This window comes from Cetorhinus maximus, chromosome 6 (genome assembly GCF_964194155.1).
Source record: "Cetorhinus maximus chromosome 6, sCetMax3.hap1.1, whole genome shotgun sequence".
NCBI lineage: Eukaryota > Metazoa > Chordata > Chondrichthyes > Lamniformes > Cetorhinidae > Cetorhinus > Cetorhinus maximus.
In genome coordinates this window covers 108,202,985-108,219,622 of record NC_135884.1, presented here as the reverse complement: position 1 = coordinate 108,219,622, position 16,638 = coordinate 108,202,985, and the positions used below count along the sequence as shown (strand labels likewise).

General features: G+C 38.9%; 1 protein-coding gene across 2 annotated transcripts in view; it reads left to right on the top strand.

The window, feature by feature from the left end:
* Positions 1 to 15,307, top strand: part of chd9 (chromodomain helicase DNA binding protein 9) — a 252,942-nt gene extending 237,635 nt beyond the window's left edge. For both annotated transcript variants that reach the window (XM_078544287.1, XM_078544288.1), the window contains 4 exons: positions 435 to 632; positions 1,071 to 1,208; positions 6,809 to 6,913; positions 11,309 to 15,307. In XM_078544287.1, the coding sequence (XP_078400413.1) occupies positions 435 to 632; positions 1,071 to 1,208; positions 6,809 to 6,913; positions 11,309 to 12,181 (1,314 nt within the window). In that variant the 3' untranslated portion in view covers positions 12,182 to 15,307. The remainder of the gene's footprint in view (positions 1 to 434; positions 633 to 1,070; positions 1,209 to 6,808; positions 6,914 to 11,308) is intronic.
* The last annotated feature ends 1,331 nt before the right edge of the window (positions 15,308 to 16,638 follow it).

The window sequence follows — 16,638 nt, the reverse complement described above, 5'->3', positions numbered from 1 at the left end:
CCCAGAAATTATTTAAATAAGATGCAGCACAAAGTTTGCATGCATCAGAGGAAAGGGGCGTGAGTTAACCGGAGATCCTGATCCACGTGGGAGCTTTCAGGTCTTGCCAAATTTTTGTATCCTTGTTTTCTAAAGCGTATCAAAATAAACAACCTCTCATTTATCTTTATCGAAATGTATTGGCCAATTACATGCCCATTCTGCAAAATTATTAACATTATCCTGTATTTTGGCTCAGTCTTCTGCATCCACAGCCCCCAGTTTGGTGTAACTGACAAATTTTGAAATTGTACAATGGCAATACTCAAAGAAACTCCACGAAGAAACTACATTGAAGTTCAATCTGTAAAGTATTTGAGTAATTGTTTTGTAAACAGTGCTGTAGAAACTATTGGAAATGTCTGCAGACTTAATACAGCTGTTTCTATTTATAGGTTAATGTTGAGTTAGCCAACAAACAGACAGCTTTCAGTCTATCTCAAGGACAACTTGATGTTGAAAGTCATGTTTCAGTTATTAACGTGAAAAATGGCGCAAGACTCACAGGGGATGATGCTCCAAAAAGAAAAGATTTAGAGGAGTGGCTCAAGGACCACCCAGACTATGTGGCAGATGTGTCATCGCGTGTTCCAGTAAGCATTTGTGATTGTAGGGTACCTGTCCAGAAGTGAGCAAAGCTGTGCAGCCCAGAAACAATGCAGTTGGGAAGGTTTAGCCCACTGTGATTAATTAGAAGTTGAAACAGCATTTGCTGAATGTGTTTGAGCTGTTATTTCGTGTGGCTGAAAGGATTTATACTTTTTAAAATTCTGTTTATTAATGCACTAATGCAAAATATTTATACTTGGAGATTTTGCATTAAATTAATTTGCTTCTACATTATACATTGCGGTGGGGGTGGGGAAGAGTGGGTATGTCATGTTTTAGCTATTATAATCAGTTTGTTTGTGATTATTATAAACTAATATGCATTATTTCTCAGCCTTTATCCAGTGTTTCTTTTCAGACCCTTGACTCATGTTATTACAGTAGTATCTTTATAAATTTAAAACCTTTGCCATTTATTTTAGAAAATTGTTAAACCTGAGATTTTGGGTGATCGGCCAAAGCAAAAAAGACATCGGTGCAGAAACCCTAACAAAATAGATGTCAAAAGTCTGACTGGAGAAGAACGTGTGCCTGTTATAAATAGAAGAAATGCCAAAAAGGTGACTTTTGTATTATAAATGAGAGAACCGTTTTGTGAAGGTGTAACTACAAGACATTTTCCTTGTGAACAAGTCTCAGTCTGTGTCTCGTTGTCACCATTAGCGTGAAAAACTTCTCCTTTCCCTACACACACACACAAGCTAGTGGTACTGATTGAAAGCGTTAGAATAACTTGGAAACAATAGGCTAGAATTTGCTGTCAAATAACAGCAAAGCTAATGGCATACACTGTTCACAGAATCACAGTGCAGAAAAGGCCCTTCAGCCCATCGAGTCTGCACTGACATGTTATTTCTACATGTGCTATAGCAAGTTCAGGTGAGCAACAGATGTACAATTAAACACATGTTATGGACAGGGTGAGAGAGAGCTTCTGAAATCCCTGTTCTTTTCCCAACTGTCCATAATCAGTAAGCTTTTGAGAGGAAAATGTGTGTTTTTAACCCCGAGTGTGTGGACAATTTGAATAACCAGCAGCAAGCTTTTCATGGGTTTAAATAAAGAGGATTGTTTACACACACCCTGAAATCTAATGCTATGGCACTCAACTCTCACAGTAACACACTTGAGTAAAGTACAGTTGAAGGGAATAGTGCACTTTTACAGGTTATAAGCAAAAGAATAGTTCATAATTCACATGATTGTCTTGGTCTGGAAAACACATGTTGCAGGCCTGATGAAGATGATGTTTTCAGTCTTGAATGGTAGTTTAGGTAAATTCAACAGTCAAAGTTGTATGCCAAAGTTGTTTCAGGATTCTCTTGAAGGGATGGACCTTCTGCAGGTCACAAAATTAGTTGCATTTGGTCTCATTACCAGGAGGTTAATTTGCTGTATTGGTATCCGAAAAGGAAAAGGCTTGGAGACTTCATGATGTTACAGTCTCCGGTTCTTACCGTATTGGTGTTACTGCCCTTCTTGTGCTGCCTCTTACTTTCTGCAGTCAGCATTTTAAAGATTACAAAGGGACAAACATGGCTGTCTTACCATGTGACTCTTCACAATGGCAGTCACTCTTTTAAATATGGTGGTGGTCTTGGGGGTTGATTAGCTACATCCAGACTAATTGTTTAAAGACACATCCTGAGGCGGGGCGGTTAAGATGATCAGCTTCTTTGTTTCAAAAAAGACCCATTCAATCTGGGAATGTCCTTGAGGTTCTCAGCATATGTCTGGTTAAAATCTTTTCATCTGGGATCTGCCCCTTTGTCTCTGCTAGGCAGTAAGGTGGTTTTTGAACAGACAAGTGATGGCCATCTTTGCAGCACATGGGCTTTTATTTTTTAAATCTGGCCAATTTCAAAGGGTCCACATTAAATAAAGTTTGTATCTTGAAGGTTAGTGATATGATGTCTTTACGGCGCATAACACAGAGAAATCCAATAGCTCCCAGAAGGAAAAACTAGTAAAACTTGGGAAATGACTGGTACTAGTCCAAACTGGTCTTTTATACCTTAGAATTAAAAAACAATGGAGTTATATTTTTTCACAGAATGTAGGCGTCTCTGGCTAGGCTAGCATTTATTGCCCATCCTTAATTTCGCTTGAGAAGGTGGTGGTGAGCTGCCGCCTTGAACCGCTGCAGTCCGTGTGTAGATACACCCACAGTGCTGCTTGGGATGAAGTTCCAGGATTTTGACCCGATGACAGTGAAGGAACGGCGATATATTTCTAAGTCAGGATGGTGAATAGCTTGGATGGGAACTTGCAGCTGGTGATGTTCCCAGGCATCTGCTGCCCTTGGCCTTCTAGGTGGTAGAGGTTGTGGGTTTGGAAGGTGCTGTCAATGGAGCTTTGGTGAGTTCTTGCAGTGCATGTTGTTGAGTTCAGACCAATGCCCGTCATTCCCAAGTTTTACTTCTTTTTTCCTTCTGGGTTGCTGTTTGAGATGTGCTGCTCCAATGTTAACTTAGAGAAAAGGCAAGGTTGTCTGCCTTGCTATTGAACTGTGTAAAGGTGTCGTACTTGCACAGTAGGAAAGAACTAAACTCGCCACAGAAAGTTAAATCTTGTCCATTTCAGCCTAAGTATCCTTTTAACATTGTCATAAGTGTTAACCACTGCCAGTCAACCCCTCTAGCTCTGAAAATTACCCATTTTGGACACTCTCATTCCTTTAGATTTTAATTGTTTGAGATCGTAATTTTTTTAACTTTTCCGGTCAGTCTCTTTTTTTTTCTCTCTCTCTTTCTGTACCTGATTTGGCATTGAATTCACCATTCTAATTTAAACTTCATTCTTTGTCCTTGCACTGTTAGTTGCACAGTTCTTCAATCTGATTGCTTAAGGCAATACACATTACGTTCCCTCATCACTCATGTCCCAGAAACCCAGTCTCACTCAGCTTGCACTTTCAGCAACTTGCCAAGCAAAACATTTCAATGAAGAGTGCAGGAGGGCATGCCAGGGTCAGCCCCAGGCATACCTAAAAATGAGCTGTCAATCTGGTGAAGTTACAATACAGAACTACTTGCATGCCATACAGTGAAATCAGCAGAGCCATGTGATCCCACAGCGAACAGATCAGATCTAAGCTCTGCAGTCCTGACACATCCAGTAGTGAATGATGGTGGGCAATTAAACAACTAACAGGAGGAGGCTCCACAAATATTCCCATCCTCAATGATGGGGGAGCCCAGCACATCAGTGCAAAAGACATCGCTGAAGCATTTGCAGCACTCTTCAGCCAGAAGTGCCGAGTGAATGATCCATCTTGGCCTCCTCCTGAGGTCCCCAGCATCACGGATGCCAACCTTCAGCCAATTCGATTCACTCCACACGATATCAAGAAACAGCTGAAGACACTGGATACTGCAAAGGCTATGGGTCCTGCCAATATTCTGGCAATAGTACTGAAGACTTCTGCTCCAGAACTTGCCATGCCCCTAGCCAAGCTGTTCCAATACAGCTACAACACTGGCATCTACCTGGTGATGTGCAAAATTATCAAGATATGTCCTATACACACAAAGCATGATAAGTCCAACCCAGTCAGTTACCACCCCATCAGTCTACTCTGGATCATCAACAAAGTGATGGAAGGCATTGTCAACATTGCTATCACTTGCACAGCAATAATATGCTCACTGGTGCTCAGTATGTGTTCCGCCAGGGCCACTCAGCTCCTGACCTCATTGCGACCTTGGTCCAAGCATAGACAAAAATGCTGAATTCTAGAAGTGAGGTGAGAGTGACTGCCCTTGACATCAAGACCACATTTGACCAAGTATGGTTTCAAGGAGCCCTAGCAAAACTGGAGTCAATGGGAATTGGGGAAAACTCTCCATTGGTGGAGTCATACCTAGTAAGAAGGAAGATGGTTGTGGTTGTTGGAAGTCAATCATCTCAGCCCCAGGATATCATTGCAGGAGTTCCTCAGGGTAGTGTCCTAGGTCCAACCATCTTCAGCTGCTCCATCAATGACCTTCCTGCCATCATAAGGTCAGAAGTGGGGATGTTCAGGGAGGATTGCATAATGTTCAGCACCATTCACGACTTCTCAGATACTGGAGCAGCCTGTATCCATATGCAGCAAGACCTGGGCAATATTCAGGCTTGGGCTGATAGGGGGAAAATAACATTTGTGCCACACAAGTGCCAGGCAATGACCATCTCCAACAATGGAGAATCTAACTCTTTTCCCTTGATATTCAATAGCATTGCTATCGCTGAATTCTCCACTAACAACATCCTGGGGGTTACCATCGACCAGAATTTGAACTGGACCAGCCATATAAATACTGTGGTTACAAGTGCAGGTCAGAGGCTGGGAATTCTGCGGCAAGTAACTCCTTGACTCCCCAAAACCTGTCCAGCATCTACAAGGCACAAGTCAGGAGTGTAATGGAATGCTCTCCCCTTGCCTGGATGAATGCGCTCCAACACTCAAGAAGCTGGACACCCTCCAGAATAAAGAACCTGCTTGATTGGCACCACATCCACAAACGTTCATTCCCTCCACCACCGACGCACAGTAGCAGCAGTGTGTACCATCTACAAGATGCACTGCAGCAACTCACCAAGTTTCCTTCAACAGCTCCTTCCAAACCTACGACTTCTACCTCCTAGAAGTACAAGGGCAGCAGACACATGGGAACACCACCACCTGCAAGTTCCCCTCCAAGTCACTCATCATCCTGACTTGGAACTATATCGCTGTTCCTTCACTGTCGTTGGGTCAAAATCCTGGAACTCCCTTCCTAACAGCACTGTGGGTGTTCCTACAACACATGGACTGCAGCAGCTCAAGAATGCCGCTCAACACAACCTCCTTGAGGGCATTTAGGGATGGGCAACAAATGCTGGCCTAGCCAGCGATGCTAGCAGCCCATGAACGAATAAACCAAAAATTTAAAAACATTAGTGTACTAAGAGCAAACAGCTTTAGGTGCCCTGCTACAGAAAGTTACAGGCTAAAGAATACAACCGAAAACTGCCACATAGCATGTGACTTGAGTTTTAAACAGTACCATTCTGGAGCACATTCTAACTATCTCCCATACATTTTCTCTCCCATGAAGCTTATTGCACAAAGCCTCAAAATACAGATTGCTGACATATAATTTGTGTCTCAGCCACAACTGCAGGGATCTTTTTCCTGCCCAATAATTTTGCTCTACAAACCAATAAAATAGTCGGCTAGATGTGCAAGGCACTAATACCAATAAGGTAATTAGACTCAGTCATGTGTCTAACACATACGTTGTACTGTCATTACTGTTCAGTGCAATTAGTGGTGTCTGGAAATGAGCAGTTCAAAATTATCATTCTTTGTGCATTTACCAATTCACAGAGATAAAGAAATCATCCAACAAACATTAACTTTTCAATTTTCTCCCGTTCTAGATTCTTTTGGCACAAACCCTTAATTACAATAAATGTCTACTACCATATCTGCTTGCCTGATTATTAATCATGACCACTGCTTTCAGGAAAACATTTTTAAAATGTATTTATCCATTCTGTCATGTAACAAAGGGTATAGTTAATGCTCAAAAAATTGATGCTGGCGATGATAGCACAGGCAATTTAGGAGGAATTGAGCCGGGATTCGAGAGGACACGAGCAAATCTGCCATTTACTAATGCATGCCTTCACAATGCACGTTCAACAAAAGTCTCCTCTATGCAGGAAAAAAGGCTGCAGGCAAGCACTTTGCATGTGAATCTTTGGAATTCTCCAACCCAGAGGGTTCTGGGTGCTCTATCATTGATTATATTTAAGGCTGGGATAGACAGATTTTTTTGGGGTCTCAGGGAATCAAAAGGATGTGGGGAGTGAGCAGGAGAGTGGAGTTGCGGCAGAAGATCAGTCATATTTTTGAGTTCTAACGAATGGTCGCAGAAATGTTACTCTATTTCTCTCTCCACTGATGCAGCCCTGTTCCTAGCATCTTTTTTATATTTCCAGTATCTGCAGAAGGCTTGCCTTTCATAAAGCACTGTCATTCTATCCATTGTATGTCAATATGTTGTGGATACAGACTATATTTATTTTTACAACATTGATATTTTAAAGCTCGACACACAGAATTCAGGGAGAAATAAGCTGAAATGTTGAAAGGAGTTCTGTAAATTGGAAGCATTTTTTTTAAATTTAGGTGGGTGGCTCACTAGCTCCTCCAATCAAAGACCTGGAGAGGTGGCTGCTGGAAAATCCAGATTTTGGAATTGCGCCAGAATGGGCAAATGTAGTAAAGCAGTCGGTAAGTAATGAAATGAAATTTAAAAAGGCTTCGTATTGAAGCTTGACTGCTGTAATTTGTACCTTTTTTTGAAGTTGTAGAAGTGTAACTAATTAGATTGTGATGGACCGGGACCAATGGTGGAGTCTTGCTGCCCGTTGTCCCGCATGGGACCAGAGGAATTAAGTCTGTCCAGAAGTGTAAGCTTAGACTGCTAGGTAATTAATAGCTATCTTTCAGTAACTCAACCTGATAGTTTGGCTCGGGGAATCCAGTCATCTCATTCAGTAATTCTAATGTTCAAAGCTATTCAAATAGAACCATAAATCTGCTATTTTAGATCCACAATGTATGTTGGAGATTCACTGAGTTGGGGATCACACAATTGCTAGAAATCAAGATCATAAATTATATTATTTAAGCTTTATAAAATGTAAATCTGAATTAATAATGGCAAACCAAACCACTGTTCTACAAGGTCTAGTCTTTATATAATTAATCAATTTGATTCACAGTTTAGATGCCAGAGATGGACTGTGACCTCCAATAATTAGTTAATCTGATCTGTGAAATTGAAACATAAGTAAGGCATTGACTTTGAACAGTGCTGACTAGAAATTACACAGCACTGTAGCATGAAGTGCGAATGCTGTTTAAACATTTTTGTTTTGTAAGTTGAGCTTTTGTTTGCTCAGATTTCGATTCAGGTGATGAAAGTAAAATATTCTTCCTAGTTCATTCATTCTTCACATCCAAATGAGGGAAACCACAGAGAGTGTGGTACCAAGGAGGTTATGACAATTCTCTGATCTAATTCTCAATATTGTGTGAAAGGCTGTGTGCTTGCTTTATTTGTTATATTGATTGCAGGTCTTTTTTTTTACCCTGTTAATAATAGTTCAGATTCTACCCTAGTCACATTTTGTTTGCTGGCTAACACCCATAGCACTGATTTCAATGACTTGTTCTTTATAGGACAATTTTTAACAACTAGGAAGTGGAAGTTGGATAAAGAAAAACGGCCACACTCCCAACTAATTGCAAAGGGAGAAACATATTAGGGCAATATTCATGTAGAAAACAATTGAGGGGGACATGGAGCAGAGCAATAAAATCAGTTGGATTAGATATAAGCAGGGAAAGGTCTGAAGTTACCTTAGAGAAAAAGAATCAGGAGGAAGAATTTTTAATGCAAACGGGTTAAAATGCACTTATTGCAATGCGCAGTACAGGAAATAAACTGGCTTACTGGAAGCAATTATTTTACTATAAGGGTTTCCAACATTATTAGGGGTGGATTATATACCTCCGTTCTGGAGAGGAAAATATGCATCGTATTAGAGAGCTGAATCATATAAATTTACAACACAGGAGGAGACTATTATTAGTGCATTGTGCCATTGCTGGCTCTTTGAAAGAGCTGTGTGCTTATTCCCAACCCCCGCTGTTTGCTTAGCCCTGTGAAGTTCCTCATCCTCAGCTACCTGTTCAACTCCCTTTTCTGAAATTATTTATGGAATCAGCTTCCACCACCTTTTTCAGGTAGAGCGTCCCATATGCTGCTCTTGAGTGGGAGTAACTAAATTATTGTTCTGGGAAATTCTTATTATCCACTTATCAATTAGGAAGAGAGTTTGTAAATTGGGGGTGGGGTGGGGTGTGGAGAGGGGTTGTGGGGAAGAAAATAGATTCCTAAAATCACGAGGCATTGCTGGATCTGGTTATGATGACTGAGATAGATCAAACCTTGAAATATGATGAGATTTAAGATTCAACTAGAAAAGGTAAAGTTAGTACAAAACTATGAAACCAGATTGGACTGAGGCAGATGTTAGCTAGTTGAGTGCACTAGTTGAGGCAGGGTAGAATGAGAAATGAACGTAGGACCACAGAGGAACAGCAGGTTCCTTTTTGAGAAGAAAAGTTGGCCAATGTACAGAATAAGTACTTTTTAAAATTCCTAGTAGTTTTTGGATGCCATGGAAAAATTAAGAAGTAAGAAACCAATGAAAATTGAAGAGGAGGGCTGATGAGGGCTATAAGAATAATGAAGGAACTAAAGTAAAATATAAAATAAGGTTAAGAGTGGGGATAGGAAAGCAATGTACATATGAGGAAAATATTTCTGAAATAATACATGTAATTATTTTTTACTATTGTTGTAAAATGTTCTCGATTCCTGCATTAGAGGAAACTATTTCTTGAGTATCTACTCAATCAAAAGCCTGTAGCATTCCAAAAAACCCTCGATTAGATTATTCTTTAACCCAACTGCTCTATGCCAGCATTTATGCTCCACACAAGCCTCTTCTCATCTCTCTTCCTCTAACCCTATCTGTATATTCCTTTATTCCTTTCTTGTGTTTATCTAGCTCCCCCTTTAGATGCATCTATTTGCCTCAACTATTGCTTGAAGTAGCAGGTTCCACATTCATGCTGCTCTTTGGGTATAGACGTTTCTCCTGAATTTCCTACTGGATTTAATTTAATGCCCTCGAGTTTTGGACTCCTCCACAAGTGGAAACATTTTCTCTACATCTATCCTATCAAACTGTTATCTTAAAGACTTCTTGTGAGTCACCCCTCAACCAAGAGCCTCAGCCTGTTCAGTCTTTCATAAGTATATCCTCTTAGTTTTCATATCAGTCTTGTGAATCTTTTTTTGAACCTTATTCAGTGCCTCTCTCATTTTTGTAATATGAAATGTGCGCAGCACCCCAAGTGTAGTCTATAGAAGCGTAACATAATTTCACTGCTTTTTAACACTATCCCTCTAGAAATGAGCTCCAGTGGTTTACTTTATTTAATGGCCCAATTAATCTGCTTCGCTTCTTTTAGTGATTAATGTATCTGTACTTTTGCTCTTTTACCCCCATCAGTTTTATTGCCCAAATAGCATGTGGCCTCCTAATTCATCCTATCAAAATGCAGCACCTCACATTTGTCTATATTTGAAATTAATTTTCCAATTACGTGCCCACTCTACAAGTTTATTAATACCATCTTTTATTTAGTCACAACACAGATTCAGTACAATACTTCTCTGTCAGGAATAAACGCAAAAATAAAGAAAGATTTGAAAGATTTAATCTTTTTTCCATTACAGTGCTGATAATAAATTAATAATTAGTCTGGATAATAAATTAAAAGTATTCAAAGTTATGAAGGATGGAACGGGGTTGGTGAAAACATAGACTGGAGTCAAGAATGAGGGGCCATAGGTACAATATTCAATACAAGAAATTTAGAATGGAGGGCTAGAGAAACTTCTTGATTCAGCGTTGTAAGGCTTTGGATTTCACTTCCTGGGTTAGGGTTTTTTATTATTTATTCTTTCATGAGATGTGGCCAGCATTTGTTGCCCACCCCTAATTGCGTTTGAACTGAGTGGCTTACTAGGCCATTTCAGAGGGCAGTTAAGAATCAACCACATTGCTGAGGGTCTGGAGTCACATGTAGGCCAGACCAGGTACGGATGGCAGATTTTCTTCCCTAAAGGGCATTAGTGAACCAGATGGGTTTTTACAACAATCAATGATAGTTTCATGGTCACTATAACTGAGACTAGCTTTCAATTTCAGATATTTTACTAATTGAATTTAAATTCCATCAGCTGCCATAGTGGGACTTGAACCCATGTTCCCAAAGCAATTCACCTGGGGGGTCTCTGGATTAGCAGTCCAGTGACATTACCAGTATGCCACCATCTCCTTTGAGGTAGAAACTATTGACATTCAAGATTAGATTATATTAGTTTGTTGCCTGAACGATAATAGCCGAATGAATATGAGAACAGAGTGGGTAAATGTGATTAGAACTATGATTGCATGGGCGTTAAATCTGAGATGAACAGATTGGACCAAATAGCCTGTTTCTGTATTCTAACTTCTCTATGTATTGGTGATATCCTCATTTGATCTACTTATTTGTATATTGAAATTGGGCAGCATTCAAAGAAGTGTTCTAGTGGGCCTCAGCCACTTCAAGTAGAATGTAGCTTATCCGTCAACTGGATAGTCCTAGCTTTAGTTTCTAGTTCAGTGATGAATTTAGTGATCTGGATTAAACTCGGTGCTCCTAGAGTTACGGAGGTGAGATCTCACTTCTGACCTATAATAGTAATTCTTGATGGAAAACATGTGCACGGTATGTGACATTTCCTGTGGTTGTATTGTCTGGCACTCACTGGCGTAGACTTTATAAAAGAAGAATGGCAATTTAATCCAGGCTCATGAGGGTGTCTGATACCTGTAGAACCATGTGCCGCAAGGAATCAGTGCCTTCAGAGAGCAGGGAAGAATATTAATCAGAATAGAAGGAAAGGTAAAAAGGTGATTTAACACTACCATTTTGGCTTGTTATATATTGCATATAAATGTGGCAAAACATTTAACACAGCTGATTTATCTTTCCTAGGGATATTTACCAGAAAACATGTTTGACCGCATTCTCACAGGACCTGTTGTGCGCGAGGAGGTTAGTCGAAGAGGCAGACGCCCAAAAAGTGAGCTCACCAAAGCTGCTGCTGCGGCTGCTGCAGCCATGACTGTTAATCCCTTAGTCGCCAATGGCCTTCTAGCTGGGATGGACTTAAACAGCCTCCAAAGCTTGCAGCAGAATCTCCAGAATTTACAATCTTTACAACTGACAGCTGGATTAATGGGATTCCCTGCTGGCATTCCATCTGCAGGAGGAGATGCTAAATCCCTGGCGTCAATGTTTCCTATGATGCATTCTAGTATGGCAGGGTTACCAAATATATTTGGTATGGGAGAATTACTGAATAAACCTTCAGAGACTGGTCCCAAGGATAGAAAGGGAAATAGCACTATAGATTCCTTCAAGCCAACAGATGGGACAAATGAAAGGACAGAGAAACAAAATATGGATGTTTGTAGTGAAATCTCTGTGTCAAGTTCTGCTACATCTTCTCCTAAGAAGCTTACGCCAACCACAAGTGCTTCTGCCTCAGCAACATCCAGCAGTCCTTTGGCTATTAATCCACTGTTGTTGTCCAGTATGCTTTATCCAGGCATTCTACTTTCTCCAGGCCTTAACATACCTATCCCAGGTTTCCCTCAGACTAATATCTTTGATGTACAGACTAATAGGAATACAAATGTAACCATGCCCAAGCCTACAAAGGAGATAGCAGAACATCACGAGAGAACAGAACAGAATTCTTCACATGAAAACAGTGGAGACGATGCATCTGAGAAAGCAGCATCGTTGTCCACGAGTGAAGACACAACTCAACCAGATGATTCAGATTCCAGTGAAGAAGACTGAACCTGAAATAATATATTTAATCTTACACTGGAACAGCTTTATTGGTAGTATAAATGGTTCATTTGTAAATAGCCCAGTGATGATTTGGAAAAAATACTCATCTGTGATTAACTGAAAGAATTTCAGTATCTGTTTAAAGGTACAAAGTATTTAATGGTACCTTGCATGTAAAGTTGTTTTGGGAGGCTAACAAAATCCATGTGTGCTATCAGTTGTAACAAATACTGAAGCATCACAGTGCTAGTTGTTAATTTTTTTAGGGGATTAATTTTAATAAAAGAAATATGCACCATGAGAGCCGTATATTTAATATATTTGGTGTGAACTAGGGAAAATGAGAATACCTTTATGCATATCATATTAACTTACTGTATATAAATCCACAAACTCCTTGACACTCATTTCAGTACTCAGATCAAACTGCAGGAGACACAGCAATAACCCTGGCAGCTAATGAATGTCATTAAAACTGTAGAATATACATCTTGATAATGCAACATGGCAACAGTCGAAATGGAAGTTTGCATTTTATTGCTAAAGTGTTGTGATGCACTGTCAGTTTTAAAATTCAGGTACACTTCTGAGTTATTTGGAAGATTTTTTTTTCCCAATCAGCCATAAAACTGGCTATTTATTTATTACCTCAGCTGTGCTAGTTTAGAAGGTTTACAGAAGTAGTTTCTATAATATTCGCTTTGTTCGCAGTTTGCAAGATGTCTCATTTATTACATTACGTAGCTGATTGTAGTGAGTGCTTTCACCTTGCATGTGTTCTTTCTCTGCAAGCGATTAAAAGGGGCAAGGTGTCATGGGAAGTCAGATTGATATGTGCAGTATATTCTGCCTGGTCATTCATTTCATGGGAATGATTAGTTGGTGTCTCAACATAGGCAGCAGAAATAGGAATAGTATCCAGAAAGGATACTTTGAATCTGATTTACATTATCTAGCTTCTTCTTTGTGAATACATAAGGAGCTATTCAGTAAATTAAAATACACAATGCATTCCTGCCAAAAATCACTATAGGAATTGATTAAATAAAAGTATACAATTAGAAGAGGGAGTGATGCATTTTATTCTACAGTTTTCAGTGTTTATTATCACTGCAGAGCAGTGTGTGAGTTCGCTGCATTGGAAAATATAATTGTTTCCGCTGCAGTGAAATATTGTTTGGCACGCATTATCATCTTTCCATAGGAACCATGCCAACCTCTATTTGGAAAGGGCTGTGGGTACAGTGCTGATCCAATTTAAATTTAGGTCCCCAGCAACTATTACCTACCAGCGTCATACCAATCAATGCTGAACAGCAGTTTTACGTTGGGCATTCAGTACTGAATTTGAGAATTAAACAGAAGTCTCCCGATATAAGAAGCTCATCAGGTACTAACAGAATAGAGCACTATTGACTGGATGCATTGCAGAATTATCTTACTTGTGAATTGACTGTATATTTCTGTTTGTTACACTAACATAACGTAAATGCACAGTAATTTTAATTTAATACAAGGTATTCCTCTCCGCTGTCAGTAATTAGACTGGAAAAATCATCATCAAAAGCTGGTGTTAAATTATTGCAAAGCAGTGTTACATGCACAAGTACCCACACGCTAGAAGCAAAGGCAATTAATGCTATTTGCAGTATTGAGAATTTATATTGATTTCACAGTTAGAAATGTATTTAGAGACAACAGTTTACAAAGAGAGGTTTAATATGCAGTCATTTTTTTAAAGCTGTTGTATCCCACTTTTTGCTTGTTTTCATAGACCAATTCCATACACACCAAAAACAAAGTACAATGCCCAATTTTGCTGTGCAGTGTATAGATATAAACTGAATATTTTTTAAATACATGAAAGAGGGACAAATGAAACAGCACAGAAATAAATTAATTTGGAATTTGTTCTTCTGGGTTACTTGACGAGCTTGATCCTTAATCTGTACAGAATTTAACAGATAAATATTATCTATTATATTTCACTGAAAATTTGGCAAGGTTTGGTTGTGTTGCAAGTATTTCTGCTAGAAAATTGGCATTGTTATACACCCAACAAAATTCCATTATTCTAAACAGGGAAAGTTTTAACATTTTTGACAAAAACATATATTCGATCCACTGCATTTGAGCATTTTTTGATCCGACAGATGCAAGAATCACTTTGAAAACAGTTGCAACCTCCAAGTAATTACAGTACTAATTTTAATATTCAAGTCAACAATGAATGATATTTTGAAGACTGGAATATGTGTAGGATGGTATTTGGATTTTTCAAACGCAGTTTGTAGATGCCACCTAAAAGGATACCACAGCTTTAAAAAGTATGCAAACTAAGTGAATACTTTAAATATTTTTTACAGTAATTTTGTAGTGCTAAACACAGGCAGCATTAAACTAAATTATAATGTGCTGGTTTCTTTATATACCGAATTGCTCCTTCTGTCTGAAATGAAGCATTACTGTATATAAACGTTTGTTTCCCTGAAGTCTAGTAATTAACTAAAGTATTTTTGTCATTATACTCTTACAATGGTGAGATCTGACAGACCACAGCTTTCAAACATGTATGTAAAATGTCACATTGTCTCCTTTTGCCTCCAGGTTAGATTTAATAACTGTTTCCTTTGTTTTTACTGACTCTCAATAATTGTGTTTGGATGGTATGACTTTGGTCCTGCTTTTTTAATATTTAAAAAAAAAAAGTCTACAGAAGTAAAACTACAGGAGACAACAATGTGTAACAATCAGTGGCTGATGCAATGCACCAATGTCGCGTTAGTCAACACAAGCAAACACACAAAAGAATTACACTAATACATGCTGCCATTAACAGGATCACTGATGAGTTGGTAAATTGAATATGTGTATTTGTAGTTATTGTAAGTCAAACTTTGGTAGCTGCTCTGACCATGTATTTAATTATGTTGCTGGAGGCTTGATGATTAAGTGTGTTTTTATTTTGAACAATTGCAGTACTTGCAGGTTGTATTCTGTGTAGTCTGAATTGGCTTTCTGTAGTACAACGAGTCTTAAAAGTCATTTGTAATTTATTGAATTACTTTCTATGAAGTTCTATAGAGCAAATGGAAGTTTAATTATTTTTATTAAACCTATTCTTTGACTACCCATGATGTATGCTTGTGTACTCTCATTCTAAATTCTGTCTAATGTGCAAAATTTTAATTGAATTTTCTACAACGGATGTTTGATCACTTGTGGAAATTTGATATGGGTGCAGCTGTGAAATGCACTGCAGAGTCATACTGGGGATAAAGACCTAAAGACAGAGTACAATGAGCTGTATGATGCAGTGACATTACTGCAATTTAAAGCACTGATCAGAATTTTATACAATTGAATGAAAACGTGTGATTCATTTTCTATCTTATACATACCATGGGTAATCAGGTAATTGCAGCACAGGAAGTATCCTAGGGATGCCTGTGTCTTTAAAATTGTGTGCTGTAGTTTATGCAGTGGGGCTTTTCATTTTACAAGCCCTTTGCACAATAGCTTCACGAGATTGTCAAAACCATCAGTCACGTTCATAGTAGTGTGGTAAGATAAACATTTCTGAAATTGTATTTGCCCATTTTTGGTCAGTGGAGTTATTTTCCCATAATGTATTACAGTTTAATGTGATGTTTTGGTGTTTAAGTTGTAAAATGAAATACTCTTTGACGCATTGCTTCTGTTATATAATCACAATCAAAAATTAAGTATTAGATGAAGGCTTAAACCCCATACCATTTTGCCAACCGTATTCCTTTACCCCACCCTTGAAAGAATGCCCACTTCCATTAATGTGAATTTTTATTTTACCACACTAGCCATTGTTTTGGCCTCCCTGGGTGTGAAAATCTAATTAGTATCCATTTCTGGATGCATCCAGTGTATATTATTGTTAGGAGGCAGTGGCGTAGTGGTATTGTCACTGGACTGGTAATCCAGAGACCCAGGGTAATGCTCTGGTACCCAGATTCGAATCCCACCACTGCAAATGAACTCAATAAAAATCTGGAATTAAAAGTCTAATGACAACCATGAAACCATTGTCGATTGTTGTAAAAGCCCATCTGGGTCATTAATGCCCTTTTGGGGAAGGAAATCTGTTTTCCTTACCTAGACTGGCCTACATGTGACTCCAGATCCACAGCAATGTGGTTGACTCTTAAATGTCCTTTGAACAAACGCAATTGGGGATGGGCAATAACCGCTGGCCTAACCAGCGCCGTCCACATCCCATGAAAGAATAAAAGAAACGAGTCAGGAGAGAGGTTCAGTAAGCCAATTAAGTTCAATTTGTGCCCTGTGACTAGCATTGGTCCTCCTCAATGCCTCAAATATCTGCTTCTCAGTTGAGCACATGTTTTTAGTTCAATCCCACTTCTGGCCACTGGATTATTTAACATAATTGCAGTCTTAAAAGTCATTTGTAATTTATTGAATTACTTTCT